Source organism: Pseudorasbora parva, chromosome 23 (genome assembly GCF_024679245.1).
Source record: "Pseudorasbora parva isolate DD20220531a chromosome 23, ASM2467924v1, whole genome shotgun sequence".
In the NCBI taxonomy this organism is placed as follows: Eukaryota; Metazoa; Chordata; class Actinopteri; order Cypriniformes; family Gobionidae; genus Pseudorasbora; species Pseudorasbora parva.
In genome coordinates, this window is record NC_090194.1 from 32,765,675 (window position 1) to 32,791,197 (window position 25,523).

The 25,523-nt window shown below is 36.7% G+C and overlaps 2 protein-coding genes across 2 annotated transcripts; one reads left to right on the forward strand and one right to left on the reverse strand.

Moving 5' to 3' along the window:
- Positions 1-60: 60 nt before the first annotated feature.
- Positions 61-11,901, reverse strand: polm (polymerase (DNA directed), mu). The gene is made up of 12 exons (XM_067433564.1): positions 11,853-11,901; positions 11,366-11,612; positions 10,898-11,075; positions 10,723-10,821; positions 10,476-10,646; positions 10,029-10,100; positions 9,762-9,882; positions 7,672-7,804; positions 6,913-7,015; positions 6,487-6,780; positions 5,578-5,661; positions 61-2,199 (listed from the first exon to the last, which is right to left on the reverse strand). Exons 1-12 carry the CDS (start codon positions 11,884-11,886, stop codon positions 2,113-2,115), a joined length of 1,623 nt encoding a protein of 540 aa, XP_067289665.1. The 5' UTR covers positions 11,887-11,901; the 3' UTR covers positions 61-2,112.
- Positions 11,902-12,801: 900 nt separating this feature from the next.
- Positions 12,802-25,084, forward strand: gnsb (glucosamine (N-acetyl)-6-sulfatase (Sanfilippo disease IIID), b). The gene is made up of 13 exons (XM_067432648.1): positions 12,802-13,127; positions 13,991-14,050; positions 14,127-14,330; positions 15,457-15,522; positions 15,850-15,948; positions 17,898-18,065; positions 21,001-21,083; positions 21,163-21,281; positions 21,359-21,462; positions 21,555-21,656; positions 22,833-22,943; positions 23,039-23,146; positions 24,004-25,084. Exons 1-13 carry the CDS (start codon positions 12,963-12,965, stop codon positions 24,151-24,153), a joined length of 1,539 nt encoding a protein of 512 aa, XP_067288749.1. The 5' UTR covers positions 12,802-12,962; the 3' UTR covers positions 24,154-25,084.
- Positions 25,085-25,523: the final 439 nt, after the last annotated feature.

Genomic DNA, 25,523 nt, shown 5'->3' on the forward strand with positions numbered 1-25,523 from the left:
AAGAAATTCATGCAGGTTTTGAACAACTTGAGGGTGATTAAATGATGACTTCATTTGTGGGTGAACTGTCCCTTTAAAGAAAAAAACTAATCAGGTTACATTTTACTTTAAGGTGTCATTGTCACAGTGTAATTATATATTGAAGTACTGAGTTATATTAATTAACAACATGTACTTACTGTATGGTTAGGGTTTGGTTGAGGATTAGTTTCATGCAATTATGCATAATTTACTGTTATTACTATGGTAAGTACATGTAACAAGGAGGCTGTAAAATAAAGTGTTACCAAAATTCATACTTAAAAAAAAATTATATTGGGAAATAAAAAACAATTTATCTTAATGCAACAGTTGCATTACAATTATTATAATAAACATATAATATGTGGTTTGACTTTTAATGATTAAATGCTTTTAAATAAGCAGATTATTCATTTGATTATACCGTAAACAGAGCAACTCTACGTCTCCATAATCGATAACTGCACTGTCAAGGCAAATGTACAGTAAAAGCATGGATTAATTCCCTCATGGCACATTTGATTGTTTTGTAAAGGCTAAATAAATGCTGCTGCCATTAACACCGAAAGAAAGGAGACACGCGGAGGTGAATTTATACTTGAAAGATCCCCCACAGAGACAGAGACGTCTGTTTACATACGGAGACAAAACCCGTCTCGCTTCACCTGCCGTTAGCTGTTAAAACGGAAACATTTCCTCTCGGAGACCAATCACAGACGATCAGCATATTCAAATACATACACTACCATTCAAAAGTTTGGGGGCGGTAAGATTTTTTCATGTTTTTGAAAGAGGACACTCGACAAGACTGCATTAATTTGATCAAAAATACAGTCAAAACAGTCCATTGTGAAATATTTTTACAACTTTATTTTCTATTTGAAAACTATTTTAAGATGTAATGTATTCATGTGCAACATTCCTCCAGTCTTCAGTCACATGATCCTTCAGAAATCATTCTAATGGGATGATTTGCTGCTCAAGAAACATTTCTGATTATCATCCAAGTTGAAAAGTTATTTTTGTAGAATAAAATAAAAAATGTCCTTTTTAGATTTAGCTTGATCAATTTAATGCATCCTAGCTGAATAAAAGTATACATTTCTTTTAACAAAAAAAAGCATACGTACCCCAAACTTTTTAAACAGTACCGTATATTTTTTTCTACTATGTATTGACAGAAGGGGTTAATTAAAGAAGAAATTAACTGGAAAAATACACATTTATATACTTTCAGCTTTTTTACTGTTTGTCAGCGCAGATAATTATGAAACTTTCATTTCAAAGCGTAGGCACCACTGAATTCAGCCTTCATGAAGGCTCTGGTGAGTTTTAAATTTGATAATTTTAAGTAATTTTACTTAGAAATGCTAGAAATGCAATGCCAGGAAAACAAAATGGCTGCTGAATTGAAGGAGTGTTTATTTTTTTTAGTCATGCTGTCTGTTTTCTCCCAGTATTCAAAAAGAAATTTCTAAAATATATAATGAGCACGTAACGATGTTTGCGGTCGGGAAAAGCGGGTCAAAATGAACCAGGTGCACAAAAAGGAGGTTAGAATAATGTCAGGCATAATCTAACCACAAACACATCTGCATACATGATGTGTAGACATGCATCAAATATTCTCTCTGAGAAACTGAGAGCCTCCGTACAGCTCCACAAATGTCAGTGGGATATTTATATGTTTAGTATATGACAACTTATCAAAATTGTATATACAAAAAGTATATATAAATTGTAGTCAATCACACCAGCAGCTAAGACGATAAAATCAAGTCAAAACCAATATGTGCACTATATGCAGAAGATATTAAAAAGAAACCACCAATGGTCATTTATCCAAACACGTCACATTACTGCAGCGCTAACATGGAGACAATAGCAACACATTTTCATTTTAAAACATTTAATTAAAAAATGTATAAAGTAAGAACGACATCTTATAAACATTCAAGTATCTGATAAAAGATAATTACTATTTCTCATTACCTTATTTAAAAAGAACCACATTAAAACCTGAGACTCTGTGGCTCTGTGATTGAAGCACTCGCACATTTGTAGTGATAACTGGAGACGGATAGATTGGATTCAGGCATTGCGCTCAGATGGAGGAATAAACTCCAGACCCAGGTAGGCAAAAATCTCCTCTTCCGTCTTTGCTCTGAGATACAGATTCTGTAAAATTTAACAGAAAGAGATGTAAATGTAGCTATTCTAGCAAAGTGTTGAGCAGTTTTACAGTTAGACATTTAAATGTTGACATATTCAACCTATAAATTATACAATATATAGGCCAAAAGGTACTCATTATTGCCAAAAGTTTTGGGACGCCTGCCTTTACATGCACATGAACTTTAATGACGTAGTGTTTAATATGAAGTTGGCCCACCCTTCGCAGCTCTAACAGCTTCAACTCTTCTGGGAAGGCTTCCCACAAGGTTTAGGAGTGTGTTTATGGGAATTTTTGACCATTCTTCTAGAAGCACATTTGTGAGGTCAGGCACTGATGTTGGACGAGAAGGCCTGGCTCACAGTCTCCGCTCTAATTCATCCCTGAGGTGTTCTGTTGGGCTGAGGTCAGGACTCTGTGCAGGCCAGTCAAGTTCCTCCACACCACACTCGCTCATCCATGTCTTTATGGACCGACGCTTTGTGCACTAGTGCGCAGTGATGTTGAAACGGGAAGGGGCCGTCCCTGAACTGTCCCCACAAAGTTGGGAGCATAAAATTGTCCAAAATGTAAAGGTATGCTAAAGTGGTTCCGTGGGTTTTTTTTCTAGGCTTGGTTGTGTTTATGGGGCACAGTTTAACATGTCTTGATACTTTTTTTTTTTTTTTACTTTTTTTTTCTTATATTTGACCTTTATTCCACACCGCTGTCTCCACTGTCCTTTGAACGGCTCATTTGCTTCCTGCTTCCCATCCCTCCGAAAAACACAATGGTCTTAGATTGGTTAGATGGTCAAATGTAGTTTCCTGTATTTTTATTGGCTGAAGTGCCAAGCACAGGTTGCCGGAAACGCCACGCCCCTTCCCATTACGGTCAGAAGTCACATCTGCGGTGACTAGCGAGGGTTTATGATGTCACCAACCCAGGAAGAAGCTGGTTGTAGTCCAAACCGGCCGTTTTTGTAGGCAATAAACTGCCATAACTTTAAAAGACAATATCTCCGTTTGCATTGAACTTTCAGCGCTGTAACTTTGCAGATACTGTTTATGCTCGAGCAGCAACATTACACACTAACTAAAGTTAAAAAAGTGAAATCGCATGCAACCACTCCTTTAAGAGATTCACTAGAACTAAGGGGCCAAGCCCAACCCCTGAAAAACAACACCACACCATAACCCCCGTCGTGTCCCAATACTTTTGGCAATATAGTGTATTTTATTTAATGTCCAATTACACAAAATATGTTAAAGTGCCCCTATATGCTATTTTAAGGACTCCTAATTTTGTTTCCGATTCCAACTATTGGTAAATTGTGAGAAAATTGCTATTTTAACCAAGGAACCGGGATGTCTCACCATAGCGTTTGAGGAAGTCGCCTGTCATTTGCATCCTATCTGCGTTAGTCTCAGTTTCCAGTTTTATTTGGTAGAAACGCTTTACTCTTATTGCAGTGTGCAACAAGTGTCACAGTAGCCTAGGGTGACCACCTGCTAATAGGCGCAAGGGGGGACAAGGGGTATGTTTCTGAGGGACAATGGGGGACACTGCCTGGCGCGGCGGTGCCCCACCCCATGGGCAGACGGGCAGATAGTGGTTTACCCATATCTAGCACATAGCACCTTACATGATATTAATAATGCCCTATTCCCCTAAACATATGTAATTGCTGATGTATGCTCATCAACCAATGTAAAATGTTGTTTTTCTTAATAAAGATTCATAATATTTTGAACATTCAATGAATTGACAGATGCACTTCCAATAAAGATTTACTTTAGCTATTTAATTTTATTTATTTTTCATTACAATTTACTCACTTTAAAATTGTAATTGCACAACACCACAGGAACAGTTTAAAAAAATGATTTAGTCACAACTTTAGTCCTCCAGAGGGGGAGGAAGGATGGTGAACTTGCATGTTAGTAAAGTCTGCATGTTAGTCTGTCGTTTGACATCGTATTTCCCCTCAGATGGAGAAAGACGTTTTGCAAAGGTCACAAAAAGCCCTCTCGGTATCCCCCTCAACACCTTTCAGCCACAAAAATTTATTTCCCCAGTCTTTCTTGTACCCACACCATCTCTTTTTAATTGTATGATGGCGGTGCCTCAGACTCCATTTTTGGTTGGAAAGCGTGCATCTAAAAGTTCCTTCCCAGTGTGTCTTGCACGTGCGTGCGCCGTCATGACAACAAAGTTGACAACCATAGACTCAGAGCCGTTGAAAAACATCTTTTTCTATGGCTCTGCATAGACTGTAAAAAAATGACAACCTTGTCAGCAGTTCAACTGAGGAGGGGTGGGTGTGGTAACAGCAGCGTGCTGAACTGTCGAGTAATGTTCGATTGGCTGCCTGGGCTTCTTCGAGGATATAGATCGACCAAATATTTTTGAACAAGCATTGATTATGCGTGACATGGTCTTTTTTTCGGGACGCGTGAATTTGGCTTTAAACGCTACGCGGGACGGGTGACCCTACGGCAGCCGCTGAGCGAACACACAGAGTAACGTCATAACCTCATTTTAAACACACTTAAATGTATCTAATATGATAAACAGAGCTGCATTACCTCATACTCATGACCGGAAAAGTGGAAATAGCGCGGCGACTGTGTCCGTCATAATAAAAGTCCCGCTGATAGCGAGGCACGTGTTGTTTATCTCATTAACAATCGCTCCAGCAGCTGTCCTCAGCTCCACAACACTCGGTCCTGCTCTGCTTTACACTACAGTAACTTTAATAACCACATCCATCAACGTGATTTCTGCCCGAGTCCTATTTTCCACCGGCTGTGAGGTGAAGACCACATGTCCAAGATGCTAAGCTCAAACTTGTCGTCATCAAACTACACCTTTGTTTTGAATAGGCGCCCTCTAGCGGACGGAAAGTTGCATAGTGCACCTTTAACATAACTGAATTTTAGCACCTGATACACAGATTTTACTGCATCAATTCCAGCACGACTCCTAATCATTTGGATCATTAGTGCAGTGAAGTGGATTATCAGCACAGAATCACAAAACAGCGTCTTAACATGTCGACAATATAAATCAAACTCTTCCAGTCTCAACGATAAAGGTCAAAGTAGACATTGTTTGTGAGAAGCCTGTGAAGACCACAGGCTGGCATTATGCAAATCAGTTACAAACCTACATAGGTTCATGCAGGGAAGTAAGACTGGAATTACTAACGACGCATTTCAGGCAGTTTAGAATTGATTCTTCTAGGAGTAAATAACTCAATTTTTTCGCGCACTTTTACATTTATGTACAGCTATATTGCACACTACATGAAAGTTATTATCTGAAAAAGCAGAATAGGGGCACTCTAACATACTATAGCTATTATGATGTCCTTTTAGTAGACACATGCCCATGTGGCTCACCTGTTTGCTGTCATACAGGGCATGACTGCTCAAAGACATCTGCTTCTCTTGCCCAGCCCACCGCCTCAACTCCCTCTCAAACAGCTGAAGAACAAACAGCACATCATGAGTGAACATAACTGACCTCGAAACACTGCGAGACTGATGTCAGGTGTGATGACACAGTTAAGCAATCACATTATTGGACTTCAATGAAGAGATCCAGAAAACATCACATTAAAGTTAGATAGTACACAGTAAAGTATGTCAAAATGTAACATATTTCCAAATGTAAGATCTTTGGTATCTCTTCTGTGCTGTAAGATCGAATGTGTGTATTTTTCCATCAGATTTTATTACGTAGTGAACCTTTGTATCAAAATATGTCTGTTTCCACCTCTCCAGACATGAGATAATACCATTTGCAGTATTCTCTTAAAGGTCTTAAAGGTGTCAAAACAACACCTCATATATCTATCTCTGTCATTTGACCACTCACGCCGACCTAGACGTTACACCAACTATGACACAATGGAAAAGTCTGTTTGACCTTTCCTTATTAGGCCATAACATAAGTTTAAGAGGATGCAAGTTTCCTGCATATATGTTCATATTATTTTGCTGGTCACTTCTGTTTCTTTTGCTTTGTCTCTTCAACCTTTCCTTTCATTCTGTAAATATATATTTTTTGACTTATTAATCTCAAAATATCTCATCTAAAATGAATGTTTGTGTTTATATAAATGTATAACACACACACACACACACACACACACACACACACACACACACACACACACACACACACACACACACACACACACACACACACACACACACACACACACACACACACACACACACACACACACACACACACACACACACACACACACACACGTGAAATTTCAAAGTAAGGAAGCCACACACCTTAGACCCGGTCCATCCCAGAGTAGCAAAGGCAAACTGGCTGTAGGGACTGACCACCAGATCTACCCGTACAGCTCTCCAGCCTGACGCTTCACTGGCTCTTTCAGTTTCACTTCCTGTACTGACATCCTGAACAGAAGCATTGGAATTCGATTTGCAGCTTACAGCAGACGCCTGAAGCTTAAATATGGAAAAACATCTCTCAAAGCGATCCATGTTACTAGGAGCTCGAGCTGGACCGTCCATTTTTTCCAGATAAGAGTTTCTGGTCGTCTTGTGATACAGCAGTAAGCCCTGGTGTAAAATACATGTTCCTTTGTAAAGATATTGTATGAGTAAAATGCACATTTATATAACATGTACAACATCAAACAGACAAAAGGGATGGATTTGATCATTCAACTATTTAAAGAACGCCACAAGTACCTGCTCCTCCAACCAGTTTGTGATTTTAGGCATCAGTCCTTCCTCTTTACCTTCCTCTGGATGCGTTATGAGAAAATCCACATCATGACCGACTTCTTTCCCCCTTAAATATAAACAGCAAAACTCAGCAGTTTGATTGTTTATTTCATCAAAACAATGTCTACTTTATTATCGAATAGCTCTATTTATAAAGTTGGATATATAAAAGATTAAACTTTACCAACATACATACAGTACATTCACATAAAGTAATATATTATATATAACTACAATATGTAAACTAAATTGATAGCTGAACTCTCTATATAAAGTTTGATTTATAAGTATATCCAACTTTATCTGCATATATACATTACACTCACATAAACTATATATTTTTTAATAAATCTCAACAGTTTGATTGTTTTATATCGTCACAAAACATAAACTTTATTATTATCAAGTTCTTTATAAAGTTAGATATATAGTAAATCCAACTTTATTTGCATACATACAGTAAACTAAAGCGATATATACCATATAGAATATTTTTACTGCTTGACTATATTATCAACCCTGCTCTAATCTGTTAAATGCAACTATAAAGCATAAATATACTGTATTAGGATATTATAAACATTAGCATCATGATTTTCTGTAAAGCTACTTTGAAACAATATGTATTGTGAAAAGCACTATAAAACAAAATTGACGACTTAAAATGGCCATGAACTCTAAAAAATGCTTTAAAGACACAGTATTAATAAGGCATGATCTGACCTCCTGAAGCCTCCCATGAGCTGGATCTCTGCTCCGGACAGCACAGCGCATACAGCCTTCTCTACGATATCACTGATGACATCAGCCTCCGCCTTAGTGACGGGTTTCTGGAGGTCATCGTAATACTGGACTCCTGAAAATGATGAGGTCAGAGGTCATTTGAAATTCGATTTAAGTTTTTTTTTGAAGGACCACATAACTCATCAACCGATGCAACATGTTCTTTTTTGTAGACTTTTTAGTCATCAATATACCTATGTATCAAATGTTAAGTGGTCTCTTAATTTTTTTCAGAGCTGTATATCAAAATTAAATTCATAATCAAAGCCTAAATCAATTTTCATCCTCCTATATTATTATTATTTATTTCCAGTTATATTACTACTTAATCAACAGAACCACTAATTGTTTCTTGTTTTCTAAAGTTTGTATTTGTTCTCTGACGGAGTGACTGAGGGTCTGGCCTAGAGATGTGTGATGTGTCGCTAAACACTTGTGTGTGTTTGGATTTTGGAGAAATCACACACTCCTAACATGCCACGAGTGCGGTAACAGTTCTTGCTCACTTAGCCCGGATTTCAGAGATGAAATATGGATTGGTCTTTCATTTTATGTCATATTTTATTCATTTAATATTTTCTTTTACTAAAACACTAAAGAATTATGGTGAATACGGTCTGTACTCTCACTGAGAGAAAGCACATGTTATCAGTATGTTTTGGGAAAATTTCCAATCAGAACTGGAGCTTAATCAGCTCCAACCTTGGAGAGACTGTGTATCTGTGTATGTGCGCAGGATTCAGTGTTACAGATCAGTATTGAAGGTGTACAAAGGGCATCCTAGGAAGAGAGACAGTGTGTTGTTCTGGACACGCTGGCGACTGCTCCAGATCTGGAAGGTCACAACGTGCTTTATTTCGGGGTGAAAAAGTCAACATGTGATCTATGGAGACGTGAACCTGATTAACTGACAATGTGTGGAAATTTACCATGACTGTCTATTTTCTCTGAGCAAATCAGAATCATCCAATGACTGGATAAACCTTGAAAACAGTATAACTGTTGAGAAATTGTATGTATGATAGACAGGTCGAGGGTGCGCAGCCTACGAACTCCTTGTGAGACTTGAAGCTGGCTTCTGCTGATGAAACTGAAAACTATTCTTCAGTAAATCTTCACTTGATTGAACAGCATGTCTCCTGGTCTTCTTTTCAACATATCTGGTCTCCGGGTCTAAACTGTTACCCCAACAAGATGATCTAATGAATTTAAACTGAACATCAGAATGGGGAAGAAAGGTGATTTGAGAGTATTTCAGAAACTGCTGATCTACTGGGATTTTCACAAACATCTGTAGAGATTTCAGAGAATGATCCAGAAAACAGAAAATATCCAGTGAGCGGCAGTTCTGTGTGCAAAAATGCCTTGTTGATGCCAGAGGTCAGAGAAGAACAGCCAGACTGGTTCAGCTGATAGAAAGGCAACAGTAACTCAAATAAATCTCTTGTTGCACCACTCGTCTCTGAATGCTCAACATGCCCAACCTTGAAGCAGGCGGACTACAACAGCAGAAGACACACCGCGATACACTCCTGTTAGCTGGGAACAGGAATTTGAGGCTCCAAATTCATACGGGATCACCAAAACTGGACCATAGAAGATTGGAAAATATTGCCTGGTCTGATGAGTCGAAGTGGATTTCTGCTGTGACATTCAAATGGTAGGGTCAGAATTTGGCAAAAACAACATAAAAGCATGGATCCATCCTGCCTTGTATCAACGGTTCAGACTGCTGCTGGTGGTGTCACGGTGTGTTGGATATTTTCTTAGTACACTTTTGAGCACTTTTGTACCAATTGAGCATTGTTTAAACAGCACAGCTGACCTGAGTACTGTTGCTGACCATATCCATCCCTTTATGACCACAGTGTACCATCTTCTGATGGCTATATTATTTCTATATATAAATAATGACCAATCAAAGGCTGTTTGAGAGAAACACACACATACCTTATATAGGTTGTTTGATACAAATATTTCTTTATCTATGAATATAATTTTAGAAATTTAGCAGAGTGAATTTGCATTACCCGCTTGCTGTGCACGGTTCAACTGTTGTCCTGTGCGAACCAAATCATCAGGAGATCTCAAACCCTCTCTAAACCAGCGATCTGCCGTCCGCACACCCACCCCAAAAATACCAGTCAGTGCCTGCAGAAAAGGAAGATGTGACGTCATAATTCACAAACTAAAGGTAAGAAATCAGGCATTTCATTTATAATGGCATTTTTGTCAGAATAGAATATTTCTGCAAAAATAGTACATAGTATGCTATTGTTGAACATATCCATTATTACCTTCATGGCCTGATATTGCTCCGATCGTCTTGTTGATTCCACTTCTCTTGATGATCCATCTTCTAAAATCTCCTAAATGGTGAAATAAGCTTCTTAACAGAAATATCTAGATAATATGGATTTTTGAGAGAAGTTTACATTTATGCATTCAGCAGATACTTTTATTCATTTCTTTTTTTCTGCTGAAAAACAAAAGATATTTTGAAGAATGTTTGAAACTAAACAGCTGATTGACTTTCATAGGAATGGAAAAAAATACTATACTATTGAAGTCAATGGGGGCAAGAAACAATTTGGTTACAAACATTCTTCAAAATATCTTCTTTTGGCTTCAGCAGAACAAAGAAATGCATCATGTTTGGAACAACTTGAGGGTGAGTAAATGATGACAGATTTCATTTTTGGTTGAACTATCCCCTTTAAGCTACAAGAAAGCATAATTGTCACCTTTATAACCCTCTGTGAATGGTCACCCAGGCAGGGCAAAGACCTCAGATCCTCCATGTTCTTCACTCGATAGGGAAGTGCCTTTAGGACTGAGGCTGCCCGTCTAAACGCGACGCTCCGTCCTTCATTGTCATTATATTCAGCATTTTGAGATAAGATTTCAAGAGCTTCCTACAGGACATTGTCAAATAACTGTTCATCTTTAGCTCAATGGAAGCGAATAAACTGAAAGCAGTAAATAACTCACTGTTAGAAATGAATTGTGGTGTTTCAAAGGTGTCCGTCTTTGACAGGCGTAACTTTTTATCAGCATTGCAGTTGGGTCTGTGTTGGGTTTTGGGTTAACCTGCAACACATTTACATACTTAGTTAATATGCTCTTTTTAAAGTAATGTGTCAATAAAAGAGATCTGCTCTTGCACCTGTAATGCGTGCCTCTCCTGAACTGTAACGGGATGTCCTGCCTCCATGCTCTCCGTAAACCACCTGATGTCCAACAAATGGACAGAACTGGAAGAATCTCGTCCTGTTTGGTTGTCCAACCAGGCCTGGACTTCATCCCCGCTGTTGTTTTCTGACACAATATGTGTGATGGAGGAACTGTAAGAGAGAAAAAAAAACGTGCCACCCACAAATACGATCATCCTTTACGCAGCCTAAAATGTAAAAGGTATCTATCATTTATAAACACCCAATTTATACACTGTAAATTGTATAGTATATCTAAAATTTGTTTATATGATTATATATTTTCTGCTCATTATAGTATTGTACAACAGTAAGAAATTACTTATTTTTAATCAAATTTAAAATGTTTATAACTCGTTTTATGGTACCCTTACAAAAAAGTGCTGTGCCAATAACATGGTAAACCTGTAATGTAAACGTACCTGTAGGTTTCTTTAATAAGAAATCCTTTGCTCCGTCCTAGTCTGGTAAGAAATGCTCTTCTAGATGTCCCCATCTTTCTCTCCAAAATGAATATAGAAACATGAGGGAATTTACAGGTGTCATTCTGTTGGCTTACAATTAGAGATACTTTCCTGCGTTTTAATGGGATCATATAAACACGTTGGATCCTCCTTCTGCCAGCTTCAACAACCTCATCTACCACCACAGCAGATATAATCAAACCTCCTGCATTTCCACAAGATTGATGAAAAAGATATCACGTGAGAGTCACAGGAAGAGAAAACTTTTAAGTAAATGTTAAAAAGCATCAGTGGCCGGAAAGTTATCTTTAATTGGTCTCGGTGGGTATGGGTAATAAGTATTTAAACCATAATCGTGTTGTTCACAAACGTCACCAAAAAACGCAAAACATCTTCATATTTAATGCGAGTTAAAAAGTAACGTCAGATTATAGCCACTTGCCACCTTCCACGAGCGCCACCTCTCGGAAGACGGACATCGACCCTTATGTATAGGGGGACTATTTTGAGTGGTGCACATGTTGGTGCACCCATAAAGAGTTCCGACTCTTATTTAAAAACATAATAAAAATTTAATAAAATTATAACAATAAATGTTAAAGGTCCAGAAAAGATTTTCTTGGTCGTCTAATGTATTTACAATACCATGTCACCCACATGCGATTATAAATCAATAACACACAATCACGTGGAAATGAGGGGGCGTGTCCTTGCAATAAAACGCGCATCGTCTTGTTTGTTTAAATTGTATTTTGTCAAAGGAATAGTTCACCCTAAAATAAAAATTATGTCATCGTTTACTGTCCCTCAACCTATTCCAATCCTTTTAGACACTAAACACACACACACACAAAGATATTTTAAAGAATGTCAGTAACCAAACAGTTGATGGTCCCATTGACTTCTATAGTATGGGGAAAAATACTATGGAAGTCAATGGGGTGACCAACTTTGGTAACTGACATTCTTTAAAATATCTTCCTTTGTGTTCAGCAGAAGAAAGAAACGCACACAGGGTTGGAACAAGTTGTGGGAGCATAAGCAATGACAACATTTTTATTTTAGAGTGAACTGTTCCTCATGAGTTATATCAAATTCTTATTATGTGAAATAAAATAATAGAAGTATGTAATGTTGGCATATACAATGTCATGAATTATGCATAAACTTACATGTGTCATATGTAGCCTAAATAGACAAAAATAATTAAAGATTTTCTTTTGTCAGAGCTTTATTCATAAAACATCTTTACAACGATGAAGCTACTTAGAAAGTCGTTTAACAGGCACAAACTTTGTCTAAGTAAAAGAGCACATTTATTTTCTAACTGTATTACTTCATTGACCTGTGACTGTGTGAGTGTATCAGCTCAGCTGTTATATCAGGCTGAAGTCATATGACACACTGACTGTGTGTCTCACTTCCTCAAACTTTCTCAGCTCGTCCCACCGTGTGTGCTGCAGTTCACCACGCGAATCCCTCGCCTGCTCAACACAGTCTCTCCTCGGGCAGACACATCGAGGGTTTGGGCTGACTTTGGGCTGACGTTGGCCTCATGGCGAGCTCGCAGGTCGGTCAGTGGAGGTCCAGCGCGCGCGTCGTGTCCACCTGTCTCCTCGTCACTCTTCTCACCTGCACTCTCAGGTGTTCAGAATGCGTCAAACGAAACAACGTCATTCTCATTCTCACCGACGACCAGGATGTAGAAATGGGGGGAATGGTAAGTGTACAGAAGTACACTTCTTTTTTGTTTTTTATTGGTCGTGCACAACAAAAGTACTGTGCCCGCTGTGCTGATAACTTAATACATTGGTTTAAATGGGAATACAATGGTACTTTGATACTACGGTACAGAATGTATATGTATGTGTATAAATATAAACACACACATAGTCATGAACCTGGAATTGTTTTAAAGGGGTGGTTCCGTGGTTTTTTTTCTAGGCTTGGTTGTTTTTTTGAGGCACAGTATGACATGTCTTAATACTAAAAAAAAATTAAAATGCCATATTTTTCTTATATTTTACCTTTATTCCACACCTCTGTCTCCACTGACCTTTAAACGGCTCATTTGCTTCCTGCTTCTATGAAGCCCATCTCTCCAAAAAACACAATGGTCTTAGATTGGTTAGATGGCCAAATGTAGTTTTCTGTATTTTTATTGGCTGAAGTGCTAAGCACAGGTTGTCCGGAAACGCCACGCCCCTTCCCATTACGGGCAGAAGTCACATCTGCGGTGACTAGCGAGGGTTTATGATGTCACCAACCCGGGAAGAAGCTTGTTGTAGTCCAAACCAGCTGTTTTTGTAGGCAATAAACTGCCATAACTTTAAAAGACAATATCTCCGTTTGCATTGAACTTTCAGCGCTGTAACTTTGAGGATACTGTTTATGCTCAAGCAGCAACATTACACACTAACTAAAGTTAAAAAAGTGAAATTGCATGCAACCAACCCTTTAAGCATTAAGTTCATCAGGCTAAAATTAGTGTGTGAAATAATACATCCTGTGGATATTTTAGGTGTTACAGATGATGCATCATATTGCCACTATAAAAGTGTCATTGACTCTTTGTTTCCACAGACACCCATGAAGAAGACCAAAGCACTTATCGGTGATGCTGGTGTGACTTTCTCCAATGCAGTGAGTGCTAAGCCATAAAGACCTTTCCATAGAGGTGATCAAATATCACAAGTTTCTCCTTTCCTGTTGTGTTTAGTTCACTGCCACCCCTCTGTGCTGTCCCAGTCGTAGCAGCATCCTCAGTGGGAAATACCCACACAATCATTCGGTCCGAAATAACTCCATCTCTGGTAACTGCAGCAGCGTGACGTGGCAGAAAGAGAGCGAGCCCTTGGCCTTTCCGGTTTACCTTACTAAGATGCACTACCAGACCTTCTACGGGGGGAAATACCTGAATCAGGTTAGCCTTTGAGCCGCCTGCCTGGTACTCTGTAAAAACTCACTGGCCTATTTGCATGATGTTTGTTCTTTGAAGTTGCCAACAATGATATCAGAAGCTCTCCACAACGTCTTCAAATATTCGCAAATCCTTCAAATATTTGAAATGCTCTTAACCAGCAGCAGTCTTAAAGGGATAGTTCACCCAAAAAGGAAAGGTTTGTCATCATATACTCAACCTTAATTGGTTCCAAACCTGTATGAGTTTCTTTCTTCTTATATTCTGAAGAATGTCAAAAACCAAACAGTTGGTCCTCTTTGACTTTAATATTATGGGGGAAATATCATCTTTCCACAGAAGAAAGAAATTCATACAGGTTTGGAACAACTTAAGGGTGAGTAAATGATGACAGAATTTTCCTTTTTGGGTGAACTATCCCTTTAAGAGCTTGAAGAAATTTCGTATTTTTCCTGTCCTGGTTACCTAAAATACCGGCAATCAAAAATTCCTGAAAATGAAAATAAGAAAATGTATAAAACTTTATTATCAGACCTTTTTTTTGTTGCTAATTCTGATTACCATGATAAAAAAAAAAACTATATAATGCAATATTTTTATTTAAATCAGCATTAACAAATACAACAATGTATAAATACTGAAAACTGGTAAATAAAAAGTGCTTTATTGTCATGAAAAAAATGTTTTCTAATTTTATCATATTTGTGGAAATCTCACAAAAAAATTTGAGTGAGAAATGGGATAATTTTTTTATTACCATTAATTTTTTTCCTTTAAGTGTTGATCATCATAAAAATGTCACATTTTAATCACAAATTCTTATTTCTATAGTCAAAAATGCTATAGTACAATACTTTATTTCAATCAGCACTAGTACAACAAATGCTTCCATCTATAAATACATTGCAATTGAAATAATATATTTTTATGTATATTTAAAAACTTTTTTTGGATTATAGTTATGAGAATTAGGGGAGATTAGATGTACTTAATAGTCATGGAAATAATGTAAAAATATATATAAAAAAAGTATAATTTGAGGGGAAGTATGACTAGCATGTTTAGACCAATGTTGTGAGATTCTTTTACTATTTTCACTGTTTTCATAAATCCCTCTCCGTGTCCTCAGTACGGAAGTAAAGACGCAGGCGGTGTGGCTCATGTGCCCCCCGGCTGGGACCAATGGCACGCACTGGTAAGTCACAGACCAAAGCGACAGTCCCACATTACTTCCTGTTTCACTCTATCTGCATTCAGATCAGTAGGGAGAAGCTGTATGTAAATCTGACATATAGCTCCAGTCACCTATAGACAAGCATTCATGCAGAACGCATGGTTTGGTCATGTGACAAGGTTTCAACACATCTTGCACCGCATGTGGTTTCATCACATCTTGCACCTCAAAAGCAGATCCGGGTTTTAACCATTCAATCTCCCTTTTACTGATTGTTTAATGACAGATATTTCTTTTTGCGGATGTTAAATGCAGTGTGATCTCATGGTTTAATTTGTGTATTCACAGGTGGGAAACTCTCAGTATTACAATTACACGCTTTCTGTGAACGGAAAAGAGGAAAAACATGGGGACAACTATGAGAAGGACTACCTCACAGACCTAGTTGTGAGTCTTTAATTCTTTATTATTTCTAGCCAATTTTATTTCCATACTGTGATGTGATCAGTGAGGAATAACATGGATGGGACTTTTATTTTTTTGGGTAAGGTTTTAAACTGAAAATCTGAAAAAGACAAGTTATTACTTATTTTCAATAAGTTGCAATCAAAAATAGCTTACAGTAAGACTAGGATTGTGTGTTTGGAAAGTAAATAGTCCATTTTAATTTGACTTCAGGTTGGAACTTGTCATTGTGTCACATCCAATGAAATGTTAACAGTCCACTGTCAGTATTTCTTATGTACTGAAGTGAAACTATTTACTACCATGTAAATGTGAAAGCCAATGAATTTGCCATTATCACCTGCTAAACATGTTTTACGTGTGAGATGGATCAGTTAACACAGTGGTTTTTTAAATAATCTTGCAATTGGCAAGCTGTTTGCCTCATCTGGAGTAATATGCACACCGTTGCTTTCTGTGTAATTTTGCATGTTAGATCGAGCCCCCACACGTTGAAACGTTCACACAGCAGTGTGTCATGAGACTTCTGCGAGATTCATGACTGTTGACTGTTTGCTGTAATGTTGGTTCATAGCCTATCTGACACTAAAACTTGCTCTGTTATTGTTTAACTAAGGTCAGGTGTCCTGGAAACTAAACTCCACTCACAATAGTGATTCTCTAGCTGGGTTGGGTGTAATGCATGGCTAAGAAATTAATTACTGTAATTGAATTACTCTACCCTTGAAAAGTAGTTTTTCTGTAATTGAATCAGGTGCTTTTGATGCAAGTGCATTAAAGGGGTAATAAATAAATAAATAACTTTCCCTTGAGCCTATTATATTATAAAGTTAATCGCGATATAAGAATATTTTTGTAGACATATTAAGATTAAAACACAATGCTGTGCCTTCTATATTGGATCCGGAATGGAATGGTGCAACACACTTATGTGAGCAAAACATGTTTTGTTATGTAATAGTATTGCATTGTTACAGATCGTTGTGATTTTGTGTACGTGTCTAACAGAACATACCGTAGCATGCTGTCACAGGCTGGAGAATCCCTTATTTGTTGGTTCATTTGCAATTTGGGATCAGACTTGGACATGTAACAACATGTTATGGGCCAGGACTCGCAAAGCCCAACATCCCGGGGCTATGGGTTTTCCAGATGGGCTACCTAAATGTTAGCCCGTCGGCAGGCCTGTGAATCTTAAATAGTGAAATAACATTCCTTTCTTGATCTGCGTTGTTCACTCTCTTGACTTGATATTTGAAGAGTGCGCATGCACTTGTGTGAGTGTGTGCGGTTTGCGCTTATGTCCACCGATCGGCAGGCCAAGTAATTAAAAAAAAAAATTCCAATCCCGGGTGAATGAGAAATAAATCATTGTGTTTGTTTGATAAAGAAGCCCTGTGAGAGAATCACTACGGTCGCCGCTTTCAAAACAATCCCTCCCTAATGAACTGAACTGACAGCGGAGCTGAAGCTCATTAAATATGCAAATCTTATCCAATCCTAGCTGTGGGCGTTTACTTCCAAGTCTCCAGCCCATCAAAACCCAGCGTTCAGAAGATGGCCTTGTGTAGAAAAGAGCCTATTACTTATTAGTTATGATGTTTTTGAATGTAAAACCACACAGACGTCATTAGTTGACCTCAGTTCATGACAAAAAGCCAGTTCACGACACCTTTAAATAATTTCAAGACTATAGAACGATTTTATATAAAAAAATATGGATTTAACAGCACAATGTAACGTCTAATGATAATGTTTGTTTTATTTCAAGTAACAGTGTTTTTTTTTTTTAAATGGTTTTAGTTATAGGGATATTTAGGAACAGAGGGTGCATATGCAGTATACAGTTATAAAAATATGAAGGAAAAGTTGGTTTGTTTGCATAAAGTTAAAAATATATATATATAATATCTGTCTTTGTGGATTTCTAGTTGAATCGGTCACTGCATTTTCTGTCGGAGCGGAGCCCCAATTATCCGTTCTTCATGATGTTGTGTCCGCCGTCCCCTCATTCGCCGTGGACGGCCGCCCCTCAGTACATAAAGAACTTCGGTGACGTGAAAGCGCCACGTGACGGGAGCTTCAACAAGCCTGGAAAGGTTCGACTTTCAGTTTCATCCTTCATGACATCTGTTACGAGGAAGTTCTGCAGGCATTAATGATGAGAGAGTTTGGATTTACCAAGATTGTCTTTCCACAATATTTTAAGCTTAGAGAAAAAAAGTCTAAATAAGGCATATAAATAGTATTTTATATGAAAAAAAGATTTGTAATTTATATATATATTTTTATAAATAATATTTTATTTAACCTCTATGTAAATATGAATAACTTTCTGCAGCCAATTTTATCACAATATTCATAGCAGGTTTATTCTAAATTTATTTTGTATTTATAACTAATATTGGTGTGATTGTTGTATTTTATATGGTGCTGTTTTTTTTTTTAAAGGTGCCCTAGAATGAAAAATTGAATTAACCTTGCCATATTGAAATAATAAGAGTTCAGTACATGGACATCACATACCGAGTCTCAAACACCATTGCCTCCTACTTCTTATGTAAATCTTGTGAATCAAAAACACCACGGAAAAATACGTGATTCTTTACATAAACACAACCGTGACGCAAGCGTTGGGGATCATTTAAATGCACGCCCCCAACATTTGCATCTGTCCAAACATGTATTGTCAGGCGGAACTGACGGCCGAATCTACTGATGGTAAACAAGACACTGGAGGATAGCAAAAACGGCTCTCATGACACGTCATGTTCAGGCTGTGCTGGGGACGTGAGGACTTTTCATATGTCAACAGTCATGGTTGAGGTTTATTATAATCGGATGCCACAACAATTTATTTCAAGATCGTTTGTTTGTTTGTCGGCCCATTTCAAGCTAGCTTCGCTCGGCGTCTTAAACTGAAGAAAGGGGCTAACTGTATTCCTGTAAGCAGTAAGTAATTTATCCACTTATTGACTAGCTGTTTAAACAATTTCTGATTAAATTGAAAGTTTCTAGAGTAATTAAAAGTTAGAGAGACCGCATTGTCTAGAGAACGCAAGATGCTAGTACAGTAACAACAGGAAACTCCAAGTACCATACAAAACTAAATAGTGTGTCTAATGACAAAGGGTAATATTATTTTATTATTTTGTATTACAAAATACAACCGTAGCAAACGTCACCTTTTCCACCATATAAGTTAAAACGTCATGTTGTAAAAGTATATATTTATAAAAGTTATATATTTATATTTTTGAGAACTGAAGTAGGCCTATGATGTTTTGCATGCTTGTATTAAGAGTACATCACAGTCACTGCGTAGCCTACACTGTGACTAACGTTATATAAACATGCAATATCACTGACGAAAAAAGACAAGTCTAAAATGTCGACTGAATGACACTTTAAGCAGAACATCTCAAATGGAGATTGCTGAAATGCAGCTTACTTGTTTATTGGTGTTTTCAGATCATCCGCGCGCGAGAGAGAGCTCACGTGCATATGGTGGCCAGATTGAACATGTTTAGGTAAAACACCGGATAGTATATGTTTTTTTCACAGAAAAGCTCTGTTTGGGGGATGTAAATTGCTGAAATCTGGCAACTGCACTAAAGCAAGCTCTTTCTCGCGTGCGAATGATCTGAAAACACCAATAAACAAGTAAGCTGCAGTTCAGCAATCTCCATTTGAGATGTTCTGCTTAAAGTGTCATTCAGTCGGTCTGTGTTCTGTCAGGACTTACGAGCCGCTTTACTGAACAGCTGAACTGCTGTGAGCTGCTGAAATAAGCCAGTCAGAGCAGAGCTCAACATTAATATTCATGACTCTTCCAAATAAGGCAAAAACAGAGCATTACATCCTAGGGACAATTTATAGGGTTGTAAATGGACCTGTAAAACTGTATCTGGACAATTTTTGCCCTTAAATACCCTCTATATGTAGATATCAGAGAACAATTTAACATATTGTTTCAAATCATTCTAGGGCACCTTTAAAGCATGTTTTATCTTTTTACATGGTTACATTGTTAATAAATTAGTGCTGTCAAATCGATAATTGTAAATTGCATCTAACATAAAAGATAGTAAATGTATAATATTACACAACTGTTTTCAATATTGATTATAATCATACAGTAAATGTTTCTTGAGCAGCAAATCAGCATATTAATGATGCTGAAAATTCACAGGAATGAATTACTTTTTAAAGTATATTCAAACAGAAAAAGTTATTTTACATTTTAATAATATTTTACAACATTACTGTTTTACAGTATTTTTTATAATTATAAAACTTTGTAAATAAGTATATATTTTAAAATTTTTGTTACATTCGATTAATCACAATTAGACAGCACGATAATACATGTAAATAATATATGAATCATTTATAAAACTAAATAAGAAGTAAATAAAATGTATACATTTCATATTATGCATCAATTGTATATTTAAAAATAATTATGTGAATACACTGTGTGTGTGTGTGTGTGTGTGTGTATGTATATATATATATATATATATATATATATTACATATATTACATATATATATATATATATATATATATATATATATATATATATATATATATATATATATATATATATATATATATATATATATATACATGTGTATGTATGTTTAATTTGTTTTGTCTGTATTTTCATTTGGCTAACTTATATTTTGATTCGTCCTTTATTTTAGTGTAATTGTGATACTAATATAGTTTTTGTTAATATTTGTTTTCATTTAAATTCTACTTAGTTTTAGATATTTTGTTTGGTGGTTTGTACTTTGTATAAGTTTTTGCCTTTTTTAAGTTTTTGCCTTAAATGTGTATAAATCTTTATTTCAGTTTTAGTTATTTTAGTGCATCAACTAACAGAAATGTTTTATTTTTATTTTTATGGTTTAGTTGTAGTTAACCACGATAACCCTGAATGCAGTGAAAGGATTTTTGGTTCCTCTGTACAGATGTTTGTGACCTCAGTGTGAGCGTGAGTTTTAAATGCTCTTTCTCTGATCCCAGGACAAACATTGGTTATTACGGCAGCCTGTGAATCCAATGCCAAACAGCTCCATTGACTACCTTGATGACGCATTCCGCAGGAGGTACAAAAATACAGATTTCGTAAAAGTTTTATCACATAATATAATGTTATATGATATGTGTATTTAATATCTCTGACAGGTGGCAGACGCTTCTGTCAGTGGATGACATGGTGGAACAGCTGATTAAGAAACTGGATTCAATGAAGGAACTGGACAACACGTACATCTTCTACACGTCTGATCACGGCTATCACACTGGTGGGTCCTCTAGCCACGGTTCTATCGATCTGTTGTTGTCTCTCTTTATAACACCCTATTTTAAAAATCTATTTCAGGCCAGTTCTCATTGCCCATTGACAAGAGACAAATGTACGAGTTTGACATTCGCATCCCGCTCTTGGTTCGTGGTCCAGGTATCAAAGCTAACCAAACACTTCAGGTTAGAGGAATGAATTACTGATTTATTGAGCGATATGTCTAGATATGTTATTATATGTAAAATCATGTAACCTATTTTTAACTGTCCACTAGTCTCCAGTGATGAATATAGATCTTCCCATGACTATCCTGGACATCGCTGGAGTAAATCTCTCCACCGTCAACATGGACGGACAGTCTTTCCTGCCGCAGATGGTGAGAGGGTCATGTTTTTCACTTCCTGTTTCAGTACATGTGTATTTATATTCTTATTTTGTGTATATACACTTCTGGGTAAGCCTTCATTTGAATATACTACTGGGTTCTACTTATACAAAGCTTAATGCTAATCGCTGAAGTAACCCTTTAATTTAACTACTTTCCTCCCAATAATTTGTGTTTAAGACAATTAAAAGTTTGGCGTTTAGCCATTTTCGGCTTGGCCCAATTTTTGGGTCCAGGAGTTTCTTTTCATTGCGCATTATACACCGATTATTCATTTTATGCTACTCAGTTGCATGTTTTAATGACCTTTTCACTACAATGTCTAGCTCAATGCAGTGTTATTTCATTATATTATACATTATATTTCAAAATAAGATTTGTTTTTGTAAGAAATTAATGCTTTTATTAAGCAAGAATTCATTAAATGTATCAAAAGTGACAGTAAAGACATTTATAATGTTACAAAAGGTTTCTATTTAATAAATTCTGATATTTTAAACTTTCTATTAATCAAAGAATCCTAAAAAAAATTACACAACTGTTTTCAACATTGATAATAATCAGAAATGTTTCTTGAGCAGTAAATCGTCATATTAGAATGATTTCTGAAAGATCATGTGACACTGAAGACTTGAGTAATGATGCTGAAAATTCAGCTTTGATCACGGGAATAAATTACATTTTACAACTTATTACAAAATAAAGCAGTTATTTCAAATTGTAAAATTTCAGAATATTACTATTTGTACAGTATTTTTGCTCATATAAATATTTTATAGTAAAGATCTAGGGAATCTTTTAAAAGCGTATCCACATAATATTGCATGGCAAAGAAAAATAAATGATATTCTGCATAAAGAAAAAAAAATCAAGCATGTTTTAGGACCATTAAGATTCCAACAGTTAAGCACGTTTTCTTTTATATTGCATTACAAGAAAGAAACAAAATACAGTAATGAGGAAAACAATACTTTCTGCTATTATGCTAATTTTCAAATTTGTATCCATAGTTGAGACTTTTTTGCATTACAATACAGAGAAAGAGAATTATATTTAATGTGAATTCTCATAATGAGGATTACAGTAATGAAAACTGAACTGTCTAATAATATCATTCACGTTCTTGTGCTAAAATGAGCCTTTTCTCTTGTAATGTTCTCTATGTAGGCACCATCGCTGCGCAATGGCACCGAACGGCCGTTCTTTCTGGTGGAGTACACTGGTGAGGGATATACTTCAGAAGATCCCAGCTGCCCCAAACTCGGCCCTGGACTTGCTGTATGTGTTTTGGGAATCATATCCTATGAAGCATTTTCCTATCGACCTCTCCTGAATTCTTAGAATACAGAGTAAAGATTTCCTCTTTCTTCCAGCATTGTTTCCCAGACTGTGTATGTGAAGACGCCTTCAACAACACGTACGCCTGCGTCAGAACTCTGAAGGATGGAAACCTGCAGTACTGTGAGTTTGCAGACAGTGAGGTGAGCTTTACACTGATACGTAGACTACACTAATCCAGATTTACTTTTATGCATTTGGCAGACGCCTTTATCCAAAACAACTTACATTGAAGTATGCATTTTATTACTTGATGTACTCCCTGGCAGCTGCGGCTCATATATAATCCAGATATTTATTCAAACATAGACCTCTATACACACTGAATTAATAATAAATTGAAAAATGTTTAGTGTTGTAAATATTCATGAATCAATCAAAATCAGGTCCCATAGAGAGAAAACGTTTTTACTTCTGAAACCTGACTATTGCATTCTTTAGGGCTATGAAACTTGTTAAACAAAAATTAATAATTAATCCAAAGTATGAACATTTATGAGTAGGCTATCTTCATTTGAACGTGCCTTGTGTGACTGTTTACAGTACGCCTACACATTGCCCAAAAAAGCAAAAATAAAGGAATTATATAGGTTGTTTCTGTGTTATTTATTATCCCTTGTTGTTAAAAATTATTTTAGTAAAAGTCAATGACTGGGAAACTTGGATATTTTATTGAGATCTGTTATGTACATTTGAAAAACAGCCATGGGTAAATGTTACACCGTGGCAGTTCTAGTGTTAAAACAGAAGAATAATTGTGAGATTATTCATTAAAGTTGTATTGTTAAGTATGTATTGTGTAAATCCTAGGCTCCTACAGTTGCGTTTGTTTTAGACCATACATGGAAGGGCAAGACCTGCCCTCCGGTGTGGACACCATTTTGACAGGACCATTTTTTTACATTTTCATTTTACATGACAGACCATTTTTTTACATTTTCAAATGTATCCGGATGAATGTAGACACAGCCTCAATGAATTTCCCTATGTCCTCCTGCAGTCATTCGTAGAGGTGTACAACCTGACGGCAGATCCCCATCAGCTGGAGAACATTGTGAAGAAGGTCGATCCTACCCTTCTGCAGATCATGAACGAAAGGCTGATCAAGCTGGAGTCCTGCATAGGAGACAGCTGTCGAAACCTCAAATAACCGTGCCGGAGGGAGGGCCGGACCACAAACCTTCTATCAAAACCCATCTCTAGCGCAGAACGCCAAGGTCGGTAATGTGAAGATGTGTCAGGGTTTGAACTTGCACAGATCTCTCCTGAAATTCTTAAAGAGAGAGTTCACCTTACAAATGCTTGCTCTGCCATTATTTACTCAGCGTTATGTTTGTTCCAAACCTTTGCTTTCTTCTTTTGAACACAAAGAGATTTTTACCAAACAGTGAAAGTGGATTTGCATTGGTGGAAGAACGAAAGTCAACGAATGAATTAGGTTGAGTAAATGTTTACAGAACTTTCATTTTTTTTAAATGAACTCTCCCTTTAATCCTGGTGTGTTGAAGTCACGCTCATGCCCCTCTTTTAAATGTGAATGTATCTACAGCGTGATTCAATGCTGTAATACAGCTCCAAGAAAACCTCTTCTAAGGACTTGAACCAGTTCAACTGGAAGATTACTTGTCCTCAGGCTTTCCTTACTTCCTACTGTCGTCATGTTATTTTTTTGGAGCACTTTTATGGTAAATGAATGTTTAAACTACATTTTGATGACTAAAATATAATATCATCAAAACATTTACCCTTTGCATTTTAAAAGCTGCTTTTTTTCTTCTTCTTTTTTTTGACCATTATCTTTTGTTATGCACGGTTGTTTTGTTGTTTTCTTCATACTGTGAATTAAACCATATGTGTATCCATAACTGCAAATATTCATGTGCCACAATGGAAATCCTGCTCTGATATTATTTTAAAAGAAATTTTGCTTCATAAAGGGAAAGATCCGCTATTCAAGGGAATTTTGCCAATTTTAATCTACAATATGATCGTGCCTTTTTGCACTAATGCAGTGTTTGTGCCTTTGTATGATACAAATGTCTAATTTTGAACTATCAATAAATTTACAAAAAATAAAAATATTAACTTTGCAGTGTCTATTTGATGTAAGAGCGGATTACTGCCACCTGCTGCACTGGAATAACCTGTGATCTATATTAAGTTTAATTTAATGTATGTAATGTACTATTATTTATTTATATAAAATATAATTATATACCTACCTGTTAGTGAGTGGGATATATTATGCAGCAAGTGAACATTTTGTCCTCAAAGAAACTCAAATTGTTCAAGAAGTTAATGCTGGTTCTGATAGAAAGGTGTCAGCACGGTACATTGCAGTTTGTTGAGTATGGGGCTGTCAGTCAGGGTGCCCATGCTGACCCGTCCATTACCGAAAGTGCCAACAGTGGGCCTGTGAGCATCAGAATTTGACCACGGAGCAATGGAACAAGTGGCCTGGTCTGATAAATGACTTTTCTTTTACATCACGTGGATGGCCGGTGCCATCCTGGGGCACCA